We start from the raw sequence: 18195 nt of genomic DNA on the forward strand, positions 1-18195 counted from the left end.
TATTACTCTCTCTAATGTAGAATAATAAGTCGATGATAAATCATTAATAATAATTACCTTATTTGATAAAATTAATAAATTAATTAAATTAATTTTGTGATACTTACTTTACACTGCAATCCGTTTAAAAAAGTTAAAAACAATCCACTTAACTTATTTCACAATGACACGTTTTTTTTCCTTTGACCATTCACCCGCTTAATCAATTAATTAGTTAATTGTCCTAAAATGATTACTCAAGTGATAAGAGTTGAGTTTGACACATATGTTCGGGAGTGGAAGATCCAGTGATCCCAAAGTCGCAATTTTTCTTTTCGATGTAAAAAAAATTAATTAGCTAATTAATTACCCCAATGGATTCAGCAGATAAATCTTGTTTATTTATTTTGTCTGAATGGGCCAGTGTAGAAAGGCCCAAAGACACTCGTAACCCTTATACCTGTGGAACGTTGTGGGAAAGTGTTGGGGGGAATGGAAATTTCTGGAACAATAAAATAAAAAACGACCTTCCCCTCCCACTTCTTTCTTCTCCCTTGTTTGTGCCCTAATCTCGACAATCATCATTCACATCGCGCTGCGAATTCCACACATCAAATCAAGGTACGCGTTCTCTTCCCCAATTCCCCATCTTCAATTCCCCCCTTCTTCACAATCACTTCCTCACCATACCCTCTCAATTCACGCGAATTTTGATTCTCTCTTTCGTCAATTTCCCCCAATTTCCCACTCCCTGCGATTGCATCTGATTATACGATTTTTTTCATTGTTTTTGACCGCACGAGCTTTCAATTCAGTCCGCTGCTATGTCAATTCGGTGAACAATCAATCAATCTAGCATGGATTTTTAATTTTTTAATTCTAGCGAATTTCCCCCCTTTTAACCCTAATTTCAGTATTTTTCATGAAATTTTGCAACTTTTTTTTGCTGGGGTATTGGGTTTGATTTGATTTTCCTCTTTATGTTAGCACTGTCAGTTACAGTGGCTGCGAATTTCAACTTTCAAGCTAACCCTAATTTGAACTTCGTTGTGTGTCGGTGGTACTAGCAGAACGGGTTTTTGAATTTTGATCGATCTAACTTGCTAATTAATCTCTTAATATTTTGTAACAGCTGATTGTCTAGCTCTACATGAAATCGCAATGCGGGGCTATGATAGAGATGTAAGCATTCTCAACTTATAAGAATTGAGATTCCTGTTATTGTTTTTTTGTATTCCGCTTCGATTTTTTACTGACCGATGCTGTGTTTTTGTCTCCTGATTATTGTCTGCAGGAGCTCAATGATTACGATGGATATGAGTCTGAACAACAGGAGGAAGGGGATGAATATGAAGAAGATGAATATGAAGAAGACGAAGGGGAAGAATACGTAGAAGCGCCGCCTCGTCAGCCTACAAAGGAAGAAATAGAATACCTTGGGTTGAGGCAGAAGTTGAAAGAAAATCATAGAAAGCAGTTAAGGAAGGAGAATAGTGCTTCCCTTAAAGATTGTAGTGCTACAAAGAAGAAGCTTCCTAATGATAAGTGAGTTGTGCCACCATCTTTTAACCATACAAATAGTCATATGCTTGACATTAACAAAACCACCATCTTTTAAATGAGTTTGCATCCTTTTCTTTGTTTTTCAGATATTTTCTATTTCCTGTCTGTAACTTACTTACATTGAAATTAAGGCTGCAGATTTTGTCATGTGAAACTTCTTGAATAATAATGCATGCTTTGGGCTCTCTATCAATATTCAAAAGTATCTTGCTCAATCTTCTTCTTGTTATATGCAGCTTTGGGTCCTTTTTTGGCCCTTCTCAACCAGTTATTGCACCAAGAGTAATCCAAGAGAGCAAGTCATTGTTAGAAAACCAGCATTTGCAGTCTAGGCTCTCTAACACGTCACACGTTGTATGTATTCATTTCCTCTTTATTTTGCATTCTCTTTAAATATTTTCTTGTGAAGTTCTGTTATTGATCTTCATTTCAAGTTGTTATGTATTTTTTTAAAATGGCATCTCATGTGCGGTAAATTTACTGCTTTGGATCTTGTGTCTACTGACATCTTTTCCTATCACTAATGCACCCTAAAATCAAACTAATAAACGAAAGCACAATAGTTACGTAAACAAATCGATCAGCTTAAATATATTACGACTCCTTTTCTGCTTTTGCCGGCCATCATATTGTAAGATGGATGCTTAAATGAATTTTCATGGTTCATACCTTTGTCTAGTTTTGCTCAATGCTATTCACCCATTGCTTTCACTTCCACTGGAATATGCTGCAATTAGATTTTCTTTAATGTTTTTGTTTCCTGTACTTAAGTTATGCAGCTTTCTCATAATAATCTTTTCTGCAGAACAAAAATGTGAAGAAAGTGTCTAATGGAGTAATGAAGCCTTCATCTCATAAACAGCCACCCAAAGTTAGTGAGGTACTGTAGCTATTCGTAAAAACTTGTAACTTGTAACTTTTTAATCAGCATCTTCCACTGATGAACGGTTGTGCTCATGCAGACCAAGATTAAAGCTCAGACAGTCAAGGACACTAGAGATTATTCATTTCTTATGTCTGATGATGCAGAGCTTCCAGCTCCAGCTAAAGAACTCCCATCTCGGAATACATCCGTACACAATTCAGGTAAATTGCTGCTTGGTTGTGTGTTTGTGTGGTCTTTGATTGTTGGGGTTAGAATATATTTCACTGTAATTCAAGTAAACTTATACAGGGCTTTTGTATGTTTTTAAGAGGGACGCCCAGCTCAAGTTGCTAGGATGATCAAACAACCTTTGATCAATGGCGGCAAGCCTGCTCGTGGCAGTGGTGAGAACCGGAAACCTGCTGTGGGTGCTGGTCATTCAGTTCCTAAATCAGGGCCCAGTTGTAAATTAAGTGATACCAATAAGTCCGGTATGGCATCAGTAGATTCTAGAAAACAGCTTGGTAGCAACAGTGGGATTGGACCAGGCCGGCCAGTGGTGTCAAAACAGTTGCCTTCAAAGATGCCTGCAAGTACCATGGGGAATAAATCATCCACACTTGGTATGAAAAGGTCTGTAAATGGTGTGCAGAAACCACTCCCTTCGAAGTTGAATTCATCTGCTCCAAAACAGTTCGTGGAACAGAGAAGAGACGTACGTGTACAAAATAAACCACTCCCTTCGAAGGTGCATTCATCTGCTCCAAAACAGATCGTGGATCAAAGAAAAGACTCACGAGACCAAAATAAACCAAAAATGGTACCTAAACAACCAGTGGCATCATCAAGAGCTCAGGTGTGTGATTCTATATTCATAGCACATGTGAATAGTGTTAAGGTCTGGATGAGTTTTTCCCCTTCAATTTTTTTCATTGCTTCTTATGGAGATATGTTTATCTGCTTGACAGGTAAATAAGCCACCACTTAAACAAATTCCAAAGCGTTCAGATTTGCCAGTTCACCGTCCAAAGAATAAGGTTGGGAAGCGACATCCTGATGAGGATGAGGATGAGGATGATGGAATGGATTATCGCAATATGATCAGATCAATGTTTAAGTAAGCTTTTTAAGTTTTCTATTCATATGTAGATAATCTTGATTTTCTGTTTGTGCTCTTTCTATTGGACAAAGTAACACTTAGAGGTTTTGGCAATCCTCACCTTATGAACTAGCTTTGGGTATAGTTGGGCCTAGCTCAAGCCATTTATAGGGCCACCCTTAAATGGGCTACCTGTAGATGTAACTTCACGCTGTCCGGCCTTCGGCGTAAGGGTAATCTCACTCGAGTTAGCTTTTAGGGTTGAGTTCATAAATTTCACCTTCTAGATGTCTCTGGTTTTGGGCAAGAGGGGCGTGTTGAGACTGTTGAGATTACACATTGATTAGAGACATGTCCAAAGTAGAGCTTTTAAAGGTTTTGGCAATTCTCACCTTATGAAATTTTGAATTACTATTGATGTATGTCCTCATTGATAAACAATAAATTACCGTTATCAGATGAAGCTTATAAGTTACTGAGGTAGGAATTCATTTGTATACTACTGAATACAAATGTTTTGAATTGTTGACTGGCCCATATTGGATAGTTGGGGTAGATCAGAATATTCTTATAAGGAGTTAACTGTAAAGTCAGGTTTGGCTGTAAAACGTTCAGACTTCAGATCCTGAATTCTTCATGTGTTTGGATTGAACATTCCTGCTAGTAATTAGTGAAATAATTTTTTTTTTCTGGTGGTGCTTAATGTTGCTGTATTGATTATTGTATGATTTCTGAATGTGAGTCATTTCTAATCACTGAACATTGCTTCTCATACTTTTGATTTTTATGATGCTCATTTTGTCGAATTCTTCGCAGTTACAACCCCAATAAGTTTGTTGGAGATGATGACGATGATAACATGGAGGCAGGCTTTGATGAAATCATGAGGGAGGAAAAGAGGAGGTTGGTTTCCTTAAGATTAAAATCATACTATGATATTTACTTGTTATTCAATCATACTTCTGTGTTTTTTTAAGTTGAACACGAAACTTTATGTTTGAACAAAAACCTTTCTTCTATTTCTTTCGAAAAGTGGGCATTCTCTATCTATTTATGTTCATAACTGCACAACCTTTTATTTATTGGTGGACTGCATAAAGCTTATTTTTTCTGTCGCAGCTTACTTTTTCGTTGCATAAAGAGTAAGTCTAATCTGGCTAACTATTTTCCTGCTAATATTCTGAGACTAATGCATTCATTACTTTATCCTGATGTTCTATAATTAATTCTCTTACAAATCCTGCCGCATCAGACTTTGTTTAATTTAGATTTGATTGATTGCTTTATAAATGTTAATGATTACATTTCTCAATATTGTTTCTTTTATCTCCACATAAAGTAGCAAAAAAGCAATTTTTTATGGTGCTGATGGTTTTGTACTGTATGCACGCAGTGCACTAATTGCTAAAAAGGAGGATGAGGAGCAGCTTAGGTTGATAGAAGAGCAGGAGGAAAGAGAACGGAGACGACGGATGGCCAAGTTTAAGAAGCGTAGGGTTGACGATTAGTAATATCAATGTTACTGTTTGGTTCATTTTTGGAAATCAAAATTTCTTTGTACCAAGCTCTTTGATTATAAGATTTTGATTTGTCAATTCATTGATGATGATAGAGAATATAATTGTCCATATTCTAATTTGGTATCAGTCTGAATTACCTTGAAGTGGAAGTGGTGTTTATTTAATAAATTATGCTGCTGGTATAGTTGTTTTAGTAGTATCAATCATACAGCTATAATGAGTTACCTTTGATAATTAACAATATTGGCCCACGTGGCAATTGTTGAAATAAAATTCTCCATGTCATGAGTTCAATTTCTAGCACAACTGCACAAGTGAAAAACCAGCAGCAAAATCTTTAGTCCGCCCTCCAAGTTTTTATGAAGGTTTTAATTGTTTGTTTTATCAATGATTATAATGGTTTCTTTTTCAAATTTCCAATTTTACTAACTAGCAAAGTTAAGTATGAAAAATCTAATTCATCTAGATTGTACACAGACATCAAATTGAATGAAGGGTAAATATGGTACTATAATATTAATTGTTCATTTTAATCAACTAATTGTATGTCTGAAGTCTAAACCCATTGCTCCATCTCCTCATTTTATTCGTCATTTTGGTAATTGTGTTTACCATTTCAATAGTCTTTTTTTTCTTCTCGTTTGAACAATGTTGTTTGGATTGAGGAAGTGTCTCCATGCATAAAAGAAAAATACTACTAGTAAGTACATTAACCGTTGTATGTTATAGCGCACTCTAATACATTTTTCGAGATTGATTTATTTTTTAAAAAGCTAAACATTAATAAATGTGTTATGAAAATTGAAAATAAACCAATCCCAATTAGAGCAACTCCAACGCTGGTTTCTTAACCAGGTTGGAGGTGCTAAGAAACCAAGGGCCAGTTTCTTACCCATTGGAGCAGGGTTCCATCCGATTTCTTAGCTAAGAAAAAGAGGGAAGAAACAGGGTTAACAGATTGTATGAACTACTACAATTTTATTCAAACAATAATTACAAAGCTTCAGAAAAATAAATTTTTACAAAGAAAAATGGAAAAAAAAAATTACAGAAGCTGAAGGGTGTAAGGAAAAAAATTACAATAAATTTTTGCTTGATCCGGTTGTTTTTCTCTGATCTGGTGGCGGTGGCAGAGGGTGGCCCTTGAGGAAGGCTTGCATGTCTCCGATCCAGTGCTTGAGGGGCGATTTGGGTCGAGATTGAAGCTTTGGTGGCGGCTGGGGTGTGTTTTGGTTGCGGTGAGGAGGTGATGAGGCGGTTTTGGTGGCGGTGAAGGTTGTTTGGTGGCGGGTCAGTGGCGGTGAGGTGGTTTTGGTTGTGGTTGTGGTTGTGGGTGTTTGGTGGCGGAGAGGTGGGTTTTGTTTGAGGTTGTGGGTGTTAGGTGGCGGTGAGGAGGGTGGTGAGGGTGAGGAGGCCGTGAGGTGGCGGTGGTGAGGGTGAGGAGGGTGAGGAGGCCGTGAGGTGGCGGTGAGGAGGGTTTGGTGAGGAAGAAGAAGAGGACGAAGGAGAAGAAGAGGACGAAGGAGAAGAAGAGGACGCAGGTGATCGGTTGGTGATGTTTGGTGATCGGTTGGTGAGGTTGCAGAAGAAGAGGACGAAGGAGAAGAGAGGTTGAAGAAGAAGCTGCGTGAGAGAAGAGAGGAAGAAGAGAGGAGCGACTAGGGTTAGAATGGAGAGTGAGGGAGGAAAAGTAGATTATATAGTGGGTGACCGGCTGAGCCGGTCATCCCACCGGCTGGTGCCGGTTTTCTGCCCGTTTGGGCTTTTTTTTTTTTGAATTTTTTTAAATTGACCGGTTTTTCTGCCCGTTTTCTGACCGTTTTTTCAATTCTCCGACCGTTTTTTCAATTCTCAGATTCTTTACCTTATATATAGTGCAGTAGACCATTTGAAACACCAACATTTACTCCCACAATTTCTCTCTTGTCCAAAAATTCTCAAATTTCTCACAATGTCTAATCCTTATGAGCAATATTATCCACTGCTCGACAATGAAACACCTCCTACAAGTGAAGGTTTGCAACCTTCGCCTATGTTTCCGCCACAAAACCAACCTCCGCAGATGATTCACCCGCAAAGCCAACCTATGATGGTGTTCCAACAACAAAACCAACATTCGCAGGTGATTCGCCCGCAAAGCCAACCTATGCCGATGTTCCAACAACAAAACCCACATCCGCAAATGTATCAACCACAAAGCCAACATCCGCAGATGTGTCACCCTCAAAACCAACCTCCTCACACCGGTGGTAATGTTCAAAATCCTTCGTATCAAATGTTTCCACAATCGTTCTACCATCAAAACCAACCTCAGGGTCAAATGGGATCATATCCATCACAAATGTCTTATCCAAACAATCCACAATATTGCATGTATCCACCACAATGCCAAGCACCTCCTACTGGTAGCAGCAGTAGTTCAAAAGTCTCAAGTACACAATGTGAGGCTATGCCCGAGGAGCCTGAATTTTCTACTCAACGAGGTCTAGATGATATTGATCTTGAAGAATCCGGAAAGAAACGCACCAAATGGAGTGGTAAAGATAATATACTTCTTCTTCAGTCATGGCTCAACGTTTCTACCGATCGGGTCGTGGGAAATGAGCAAAAGTCAGATTTGTTATGGAATAAGATTCGAGCCCAATATGAGGAGTACCGCGACGATGCCTCTCCTTCGAGGACATGGTTATCCCTGAAATCTCATTTTAATAAATTGAATGCTGATCTTCAAAAATTTGTTGGTTGCCACACTAAAGCCGTCAATCATTGGAAAAGTGGACACTCAGATAAGGACATCATGGCTACGGCGCATCAATTATATCATGTAGATACGGGTAAAGATTTCAAACATGAGAATGAATGGCGGTTGGTGAAGGATGAACCAAAGTGGAAGGGAACATTTATGACAACCAGTTCAACGAGGCAGAAGAAGTCAGTAGATAGGGTGTATGCAACATCGTCTGACCGGAGTGCATCAATCGAGGGCGACGAATATGAGGCCACACAACCAGCAACCCGCCCGTTGGGAAAAAAGAACCAGAAAAGGAAGGCCCAAGTAGGAGACACAGCTTCAAGCGATCTCGATTATGTTCCTAACTCCGAGATGATAGCCATCGGGAAAGCTAAACTGGGATTCCTTGCGAGTTTTGAGAAGCTCAAGACTGAAGAACTGGAGGTGAGAAAGGAAAAAAACAAACTTCAAAAGGCGCGGTTATTGAAGGAATACAAAGATATCCTTATGGAGGACACATCTGAAATGAACGAGGTGCAGTTAGCAACGCATCAGCGCCTAGTTGAATTCGCCATGAAAGAACTAGGAATGTCTTAATTCTTGTTGTTGTCTTTCTTAGCGTGTGCCAATGTTGTGATTTTAGCATTTCTACTTATTGATTCTGCATTAGTGTTGTAATTTTAGCATTTCTACTTATGTGTATTGCATCAGTGTTGTAATTTTAGCATTTCTACTTATGTATTCTGCATTAATGTTGTAATTTCAGTATTCGAATTTTTCTTAATGTGTACTGCGTTTCTACTTATGTGTTCTATATAGTCGTTGGGGAATATAGTCGTTCGAGAATATAGCCGTTGGGGAATATAGCCGTTGGAGAATATAGCCGTTGGGGAATATAGCCGTTGTAGAATATAGCCGTTGGGGAATATAGCCGTTGGAGAATATAGCCGTTGTGGAATATAGCCGTTGGAGAATATAGCCGTTGTTGTTTCTCTTATTTATACATGTCATATTTCATTCATCTCAACATTCAAGAGTTGTTTTGTCCTCTCATATTGTCTTCCTCCTATCCAATTACACTGATAGTTTCTCATTATGTCATAGAATGGATCCAAACAATATGGCCGACTTGGACATTTACGACGTTGTCATTGACGAACTTATCAATGACACGACTATAGAAGATATGATGCAGGAGGAGATGGAGTTTTATCAACGACGTGCCAACACCGTTAGGCCCAAGAGAACAAGAAAGGTGATAGAGAGAGATCGTGAAGCTGGGAACGAGCGGTTGTGGAATGACTACTTCTCCGAAAATCCTGTGTACACGGAAGAGCTTTTCCGACGAAGGTTTCGAATGCGAAAGCATGTGTTCCTCAGAATTGTAGGGGCCCTTGGGTCTCATGACCCGTACTTTTTAATGTCTGTCGATGCAGTTGGAAGATAAGGCCTGTCACCATTACAAAAGTGCACCGCCGCTATTCGTATGTTGGCGTACGGATCACCTGCTGACAGTGTTGACGAGTACGTTCGAATTGGTGAAAGTACTGCAATTGAGTGCTTAAAGAATTTTGTGGAAGGTGTGTGTGTGCAGTATTTGGTGAAACATACTTGAGGCGCCCGAACCAGGAAGACATTACCCGCTTACTTCAATGGGGCGAGTCTCGTGGATTTCCAGGTATGTTGGGTTCTATTGATTGTATGCATTGGGAATGGAAGAATTGTCCAGTTGCGTGGAAAGGTCAATTCACCCGAGGTGATCATGGAAAGCCCACAATCATGCTTGAAGCAGTGGCATCACAAGACTTGTGGATTTGGCATGCATTTTTTGGCATTGCAGGTTCTAACAATGACATTAATGTGCTAAATCAATCTCCGGTTTTCAATGAGGTTTTGAGTGGAAATGCTCCCATGGTGAACTTTAGCGTGAATGGAACAATGTATAACATGGGATACTATCTAGCAGACGGTATCTATCCCCCGTGGGCTACATTTGTGAAGACCATCCCAATGCCGCAAGGAGAAAAAAGGCAAAAATTTGCGAAAAGACAAGAAGGAGCAAGAAAGGACGTTGAACGTGCATTCGGCGTTCTCCAATCTCGGTTTGCAATAGTTCGTGGTCCATCACGCTTTTGGCATCCGAATGAGATGAAGTCAATAATGTATGCTTGCATCATATTGCACAACATGATTGTTGAAGATGAGCGCAACACGTACCGAGGTAATTTTGTTTATGATCAGGTCAATAATGACATATTGGATGCTGAAGTAGCAAGTGGTCCTATTCCCGCTTTTAGAAATATCTTGGAAAGAAGAGCACATCAAATTGATAGGTCAATTCATCACCAGCTTCAAGCAGACTTGTTCCCGAAAACGAGAATAATGAAAATTAACCTTCAAGTATTATTATGTATTTCATTTCAAATGTATTGTTGCTTATTTTTCATTGTCATGTATTTTCTTTCGTCTTTATTTCTATCATTCAATAAAATTGTTTTTGCTAGAAATAACACAATGTACTTTTTTATTTTTGTTTCAAGTTAACATGCCGATATTTAAATTTAATTGTTTTAAATATTAAGTAAATTTAAATTAAATTCGTATTAATTTTAATTAAATTATTTTTAAGTTGAAGTATTGATTTAGTATTAAATTTTCAATCTAAATTGAGTGAAAATAAATATTATTAATTTATGTTGTATGGTGGGACACGGGTGAGACCCTTCAAATAGTAATTTAAGAAACCATGGGTTGGAGCAAAATCTGCTTCAGTTTCTTAGGAGTTTCTTAAGTCTGATGTGGCAGACAGGGCCCACAGAAATAGTGCTGAATAGTGCTGAATAGTGTGTTAAGAAACCAGATAAGAAATTGTGGGTTGGAGTGTCCATTAGTGTGTTGAGTATTATGTTCATAGGACTAATTCACGGTTCACAAAATTCTGAGCACTGTGTTGGAGCTAGTGTTATCTAGTTGGCAAGTTGTCGTGTCTTTTTTGGCCGTACGTAGTTTCATATGAAACATTGATGACAACAGGTTTGGATTCCATGACTCATGACATGCGATGCTTACACTCACTCACTCACTAATGGACACACACGGGTGCACTTGCTGCATCACATACTCCTGAAACTGGCCGGTGGCGCTGAAATCAGGATATGGCGGCCATGGGGACATTCTTCATGCCCCTCACTCTTCGCCTTCCTCTTCCCTCCTCCTCCTCCTCCTCCTCCATCTCTAAACCCAAACACACTGCACCTAATAATTCTCCTCTGTTTTGTCTCAGGTCAGTCTCTTAACCCCACTTCACAGACACACGTACACTTTGCTCTCTTTCCCAATCCTTCTTGTATTGTATATTTTACATTCATTTTTGTAATGGGGTGTCCTTGAATTTCCACTTCCAAGTCTCTAGCCAGAAAAAATTTGCATTGATCGTTCAGAATTTATCTAGGTCGTCTCACTAATGATTCAAGATTTAATTATTAGTTTTTTACCTCTTCTTCCTGTTTGATTCTTGTGACATATTTTCAGAAATAGTGGAGATGCCAAAGGCTTACATAAAAAAAGGTAACCTTCGAATTCGATTTTTTTCTTCACATGATTATTTTTACTGTATTTCTGAATTTGCTGTGTCTTAGGTTAGAGGATAGTAAAAATGAGGACATGTCCAAGGTATGTTACTTTTGTTTCAAACTCAAACATGTTCTGTTGTGTTCTTTCAACTTTCAATTTTACTCTCCTCTTTCCTTATTTCTCAAGTATTTCAATTCCCTACTTATTGTTTTGTTTTATTTTAGCCCATATCTGGGGATCACCAGAACAAGAAACGTGGTAATATTTGGCAATTGTTCAGAGAGGCTCAGCAAAGTTAGTTCTTTCACCTCAGTTATAATTTTTCTTTGTAGATGAATGTTTAATAAATTAATGTGATTTTCTTGTTGCATGCAGACATATTATACTTGAACAACCAACGGCTTGTGGCCATTGAGGAACTTAACAAAACAAACGAAGAAAATCAGTTGCTGCTCAATAAGATAAAGAAGTTGGAAGTAGAAAAGCAGGCAGATGCTGGTAAAGGTAATCAATTGCATCATATCATCTGTTTTTCTACATCATACAAGTACAACATATTTGGTCAACTATACTACTAAAGATTAGTGCATATTTGCCGCAATTCCTTAAACAGGATATATTATTCTGTTTTCCTTCTCTTCTGATTACATTTTCTATTTGATTTAGGAAAAATCTTAAGAATCTTTATATGGAAACTTAGTTACTGCTGATATATGGAATTACATATTGTCTTGCGACATTTGTGCCAACAGTGTTGAATTATGTGTTATTCTCATAGAAATATATTATGAATCTGATCTTTGCCACAATAGAACTATTTTAGAAGTCTAAACTTAATCAGTAGATGATTAATTGGACTAAGGTTTTTTTTGGTCTTTTGTAGATAAACTGTCAATTTGTTCAGAATTGCTGCTTCGGATAGACTCAATGGTCCTTAGCAGCTTGATTAGCCCTGGAGAGGCATCTAAATTAAGAAGTTCGGTGGCGAGCCGCAGAGTTAGTGTTGCTAATTTTTTTAATGCCATATCACAGAAAAGTGACTCTCAACTTCTGGGAGAACTTCGTCACTTTTCAGATCAAAGCAAAAAGTATATCCTTCCTGCTTCTGTTCACTTTATATTTCATATTTAAACCTCATTTCTCTGACAGATTTCTTATGATCTGATTGTTCTTTGTTGTATCAACTTCATTCAGGAATGGTTTTCATATTATTCACATTTGCACAGAAATGACACCATTGGTCCCTATAGGATCTGTAGCATCGTATGTGACTGGCATATCTCGTGCACTTCAAAGAAAGGGCTACCTTGTGGAGGTTATATTACCCAAGTAATTAAGAAATTTATTTCCTTTTTATTTTACTTGTTTCATCTGTTATTCCTTTCGATTAGTTGTCAACCAAAATGTGTCTGAGACTTCTTAATCTATTCTGCTCTGTATAGAAGCATTAAATGACTATTATTCTATTCCTGTAGTAGTCTTGACTCTTGAGACTCTAGACAATAGCTTCCTGGTATTTATAATTCCTTAATTCGGCTTGTGTTTACCTTCCATATAGGTATGCATGCTTAAATCTAGCTGAGGTGCAAGGGTTGCGTGAAGTTAATGCAGTGGCTTACTCATATTTTGATGGTCAATTACATGGAAACAGAATTTGGACTGGGTTAGTTTGGCTTTGTTTGCCTATGTACTGGTGGTGATAAAATAACTAATGAAAAACATTAGAGATAAAGTTTCATGTCTTGTTTCCTTCTTAAAATCTACTAATACTGCTTTCCTTTAAACTTACCCTTAGTGTATGACAGTGTTGTTTGTGGCATTGGAGTCACTTTGATCGAGCCATTGCACTATTCATCCTTTTTCAGCCGTGAGATGATATATGGCTACCCAGATGATTTTGAAAGGTGAATGAAATAATATCTGTAATGATTACCTACATGTCTTTTTTTGGGATGAAAAAGAAATACTTAAAATTTGAAGTTTATATATGGCAGATCAAATAATTTGAAATGCTCTTTAGGGGAAAATTAATGTATTTAGGAATTAAAATTAGAGACTGGACAGTAGGAGTAGGGCACTTAATTCAAATGTGAGTTTTCGAGCTTGACAATATATACTTAAGTGTTGTTCTATTGCTATAAAATGCCAGGGGGGACAACTTAATAATACAATTTTGGAACCCATTATAACCACATTTTTTGTGCACTCAAAGTCTCAAACTATGTTCAAAGAGAGAAATAGAATGCATACTCTGATAGTTATCGGTATCATCTCATCAGAGCCTTACTTTCTTCATATAAATGGGATGAAAGTAAAATCTGATCAAATTAAGGTTTTCCTTTATTATGGCGTACGGGATTTTTCAATAATCTTGATGTGATATCTTATCCTGCCACCAGGTTCTTGTATTTTTGCCGTGCCTCTCTGGACTATATAGTTAAATGTGAGAAGCAGCCAGATGTATTGCACCTACATAACTGGGAGACTGCCATTGTTGGTCCCCTTTTCTGGGATATATTTGTTAACAAGGTTTCTGCTCTTAATTTCGTAATTTAATTTGTAAATCTTTTCAATTGGTATGAAAGCCTTGTTAATGTGAGAAACAATTTGGAGAATATTGGCTGTGATGGCAGGTGATACAGTAACTTAAACAAGAAAAAAATCAATTTTGAAATATTCTGTTCAACATGCACATCAACTTCAAAGACTGTACTGTTTTCTGATTCATGGAGAACAACTCTGCCAAAAAGGAGAGTAAATTGAGTGCCGTATGGCCTCAAAATACACCCTATCTTACCCCTGAAAGTTCAAGGTTTTGTTTTTTTGTTTGTTTTATGTTTTAAACATCTTAGAAGACCATTCCATTGGATACTTGCTGTCCCCAGAAACCTATTGAAGCAATCACTAAATTCTTCTCAGGGGCTCCATGTCACCTTTTCTATGCATAATCTTGGAGCTTGTCTGCTGTTGCAGTTACAAATGTTCCTTTTCTTCAACCTTCCATCCTTTAGCTATTAGGAAACTGCAGTAACTGGCTGGTGGCATAATCATCTTTATCATTTTTACCCCTTAAATTGCTTTGACTTATTTGGAAAAAACAAATTCTCTGCAGAATTCTACCTGTTGCGCATAGAGACAATTTAAATAAGGAAGATTATATTATGTTGACGCATAGATCTTTATTGTCACTTATTCTTTTGTTTCTGGTTATTTACCTAGGAAAAAAATCATTTGCAATATTATCAATCGTTTGTTTTTTAGGGACTTGGAGGAACCAGAATATTACTGACATGCCATGGCTTCAATTCACAGGCTAGTTACATATGCCCTGTTGGATATACATTTTGTATTTAATTTTCTCAATCTTGGTTTCTTCCATCTGGAATTTGCAGGAAATTACATATAGTTGGTTATACACTTTTGTTTTACATTGATCATGTTAATCTTGTAATTATTGGATATGCCATATATGTTAGGGCATTGAGCAACCAGAAAAATTAGCCTTATGTGGGCTTGATCCTTTTAGTCTTCATCGCCCTGATCGTTTGCAGGACAACACTAACCCACAACTTGTCAATATTTTAAAGGTTTTCTCTTCACTCTTTCATTCTTGACTTTCCATTCACTTCTTTTCTTTATAACAATTGCAGGATTGTATTGAAAATGTCATTGGGGCTTTCTTTTTCCCCTTATTGTCTATGTGAGACTTTAACTCCTTCCCTCACACTGAGGGACAAGCTACGAGAAAGAAAATAGATCAATCCTAATAATAGCAAAATATCAAAATTGATTCACATGATTAGAAGTAAAATAGGAAAATGATCGTATTCACAAATCACAATACTTAACATTTGTGTCCCCGAGGCAATAATATAACCACCATGCATTCATTAATGAGAGCCTTCCCATCTTTGTACTACTGAGAAATATGTAGTGTTTGTGATGCTTATAAAGTTTGTTGTGTAGTCATTAAGAATTTAATATGAAGGTTTGAAGTAATTATTATCAGACCCATCATAAGGGACTGATAAATGCTTGTTTTTGCAGTTTAATTAATATGAAGAGTTAGCTACTTCAAGATTAGTATCCCAGCTTATAACTTTCGTAAAATTTGCAGGGGGGAGTTGTGTATTCGAATAGAGTTGTAATAATGTCATCTATCCATCCAAAGCATACAATTATTCATAGTTTGAGTCATAAACTGGAGCCTACTTTAAATGATCATAGGTAAGTATGCTGTTGTATTGTTGTTCCTATCTTGTTTTTAATGTTCAATTAGGTATTATTTTGTCTTTTCTTGCGAATCTTTATTAACTTGAAATTGTTAACATAGAAAATGGACTGATTGATATATATATATATATATATGTTAGTTAATTTATTTTAAATTAATAAACCTTGTGCTGTTTGCATAATATGGTTTTATACTGAAGATTTCTCCCTCTGGCTTTTCCTAGTATTCAAAGTGGAAATTACATTTGGTTGCAGGGACAAGTTGGTCATTAGTCCTTATGGAGTAGACAAATCAATATGGGATCCTTCAACAGACTATTTTCTTCCAGAAAATTTCAATGCTGAAAATATGAATGGAAAATCGGTTTGCAAAGTTGCATTGTTGCAGCAGCTAGGGTTATCTGAGAATTCCTCTACTATTCTTGTAAATGGATCACCCCTTGTTTTGATTAAGCTTTTCTTATTTCTGTGTCATGACAAATATATACCGCAAGAAACTTAATGGTTTATTAGGTTCCTCTGTAAGCATTCTTGAAATACCTTTTTTTTTTATTGATTCTATGAATTTGCTATTTACAAAATTAATGGTTTTTCATATGGAGCACTCTCTTATAGTGTAACCTTTATTTCTGGAATTATATATGCTGTCAAGAATTCTTCCCATGATGTTTTTACTTGGCCTTTCTGCTTATTGCTGAAATTTTTGTCAGGTTGGATGCATTTTTTCAGAAGGAACAAACCTTGATGAGAAAACGGTCAAGGATGTCATTTTGAATTCTAAGAAGCAGCATGAAGTCCAGGTTGCTACCTCTTCAGAACTTAATGTATAGATAGTTGCATTACTTATAACTTATAAGACTTCATTATTTATTGATATGAAAAAAACTCCAAACATAGAAGTATGCAAATGAATTTTTATCCGTTTGCTTATAGGACGAACATGCTTTACTTATTTTTAATGAAGAAAAAATATAATGAGGCCACATCTAAATAGACCTTGTAAGAAGTGAATTCCAGAGGATTTCCTATTTGGAGCCAGTTTTGATTAATTATTTATTCTCTGCAGTTTATATTAATGGGGATTGGTGAAAGTTCAGTTGTGAATCAAGCAGTAGAATCACTTCAAAAGGAACTCAAGGTTGCTCCCACACTGACTTCATTTTCATTTTCCTCTAAATTCCTTGCAAGTGGTTGAATAACTGTGGCAAAACATTGAGGATTAGCAATTTAGATTACATTTTTTTTTATCAAACTGCATCGGCATATCTTTGTCATTGCTTGTTATCCAGCGGAATGAACGTTTCTATTTGGTTTATCTTGTCATAAAGTTGCATTATTATGATATTATGTTATTGGGAGATCAATTAATAATATTTATCTTGCAACGGCTGCTCCTAACGATTTTCCATTCCATTCAAAATCTGCAGGATGGTAATCTTAAATTTGTCCCTGCATACAATGAAGAACTGTTGCATTTATTCTTTGCAGGATCCGACATTATCTTGTGTCAATCTTTTGTTGATCCTACTGATGAAATCCCTGTAAGTCCATCACATTCCCTTAGTGGTGATTTTTCCTCCATGAATTAGCACCTCTAGTACATGTAAGAATATTATTTGATTTCCTAGCAACTAGGAAGTTGCTTGATTTCTGGACCAAGACCTTATTTTTCTATCTGCTCTAGTGGTTTTCCTTGATGCATAATTGCAAATTTGCAATATCAACTCGCACTTTATTTTATTTTTGTAATGTAGTACTATTCAATAACATAATCTAAGCAAATTGTTTGGAGTGGAGATTTTCATGTGTGTTAGTCAACTGAATCATACCATTTTTATAAATTGAATGTGTAGCTCAAAGCTTTAAGGTATGGAGCAGTTCCAATAGCAGTTAGCCCTGATGCTAGCACAAACAGGTACGCCATCAAAATATGTGCGATGGATGATGGTGTTTTTTCTTCACACTTGTATAACTCTTGAACTATTTTTATCTTGCAAGGACGATGCCTTTTGATCGGAGCCACGAGGCAACAAAGTACTCACAGTTGGTTAATTCTAACTTTAGAAACATGTCTCTTAATCTTGCCATTGATGGAATTGTATGTAGTTTTTGGTGGACTTTCCCTTCTCACTCTCAAGTTTTACTTTATTCTTGTGAGGTCTCACCAATGTGGTTATGATTATTGACTTTGATGTTGCTGTAGAGGAGTAACCCATCACAGTGGAGACGAAGAATAATGGAAGCAATGAAGCATGACTTGACGTGGGATGGTGAATGCTATGAAGTTCATGTTGCAGCTTACTCAGCTATAAAGAATATATGAAGTGTCTTGGTATCCATCTATGTGTATATGTAAAACATACCTTGTATGAAATAAGTGTTTTTATTTATTTTTTTGACATTTTTCAGTTTTTATTATATTTATTTTTTAATTGAAAAAAATGTCATGGATTACTTAACTGCAACCATAAGAGAGAATCCTTCCTGGGGAAAAAAACTTGGATCCACTCTGCAACTGGATCCCTAATTACTTAACTAATAATTAAAATTGCTATGGTTTCTGGAAACACCAATCATACAATCTCAAGTTAAACTCGTCAGTTTTATATTGTATGAAAAAAGTTGGGTGAAA

The 18195-nt window shown here is 36.8% G+C and overlaps 2 protein-coding genes and 1 pseudogene across 3 annotated transcripts; all 3 read left to right on the forward strand.

The window, feature by feature from the left end:
* The first annotated feature begins 443 nt into the window (after positions 1 to 443).
* On the forward strand, positions 444 to 5169 carry LOC130740125 (uncharacterized). The gene is made up of 10 exons (XM_057592632.1): positions 444 to 600; positions 1112 to 1161; positions 1274 to 1524; positions 1779 to 1896; positions 2348 to 2422; positions 2505 to 2628; positions 2737 to 3263; positions 3376 to 3524; positions 4323 to 4409; positions 4900 to 5169. The coding sequence occupies exons 2-10, from the start codon at positions 1141 to 1143 to the stop codon at positions 5012 to 5014; spliced, it is 1467 nt and encodes a 488-aa protein (XP_057448615.1). The 5' UTR covers positions 444 to 600; positions 1112 to 1140; the 3' UTR covers positions 5015 to 5169.
* Positions 5170 to 8759: 3590 nt separating this feature from the next.
* On the forward strand, positions 8760 to 10591 carry LOC130737102 (uncharacterized; annotated as a pseudogene).
* Positions 10592 to 10791: 200 nt separating this feature from the next.
* Positions 10792 to 17953, forward strand: LOC130740126 (probable starch synthase 4, chloroplastic/amyloplastic). Of its 2 annotated transcripts, XM_057592633.1 has the most exons (20): positions 10792 to 11040; positions 11289 to 11324; positions 11396 to 11429; positions 11555 to 11624; positions 11706 to 11834; positions 12214 to 12418; positions 12525 to 12659; positions 12889 to 12993; positions 13136 to 13234; positions 13730 to 13859; positions 14592 to 14642; positions 14807 to 14917; positions 15448 to 15557; positions 15819 to 15987; positions 16274 to 16363; positions 16630 to 16701; positions 16991 to 17104; positions 17417 to 17478; positions 17562 to 17661; positions 17767 to 17953. In XM_057592633.1, exons 1-20 carry the CDS (start codon positions 10913 to 10915, stop codon positions 17884 to 17886), a joined length of 2070 nt encoding a protein of 689 aa, XP_057448616.1. In that variant the 5' UTR covers positions 10792 to 10912; the 3' UTR covers positions 17887 to 17953. The 2 variants fall into 2 exon arrangements, with proteins under 2 accessions (XP_057448616.1, XP_057448617.1); XM_057592634.1 differs by lacking the exon at positions 14807 to 14917.
* Positions 17954 to 18195: the final 242 nt, after the last annotated feature.

Source organism: Lotus japonicus, chromosome 2, assembly GCF_012489685.1.
Source record: "Lotus japonicus ecotype B-129 chromosome 2, LjGifu_v1.2".
Lineage (NCBI taxonomy): Eukaryota > Viridiplantae > Streptophyta > Magnoliopsida > Fabales > Fabaceae > Lotus > Lotus japonicus.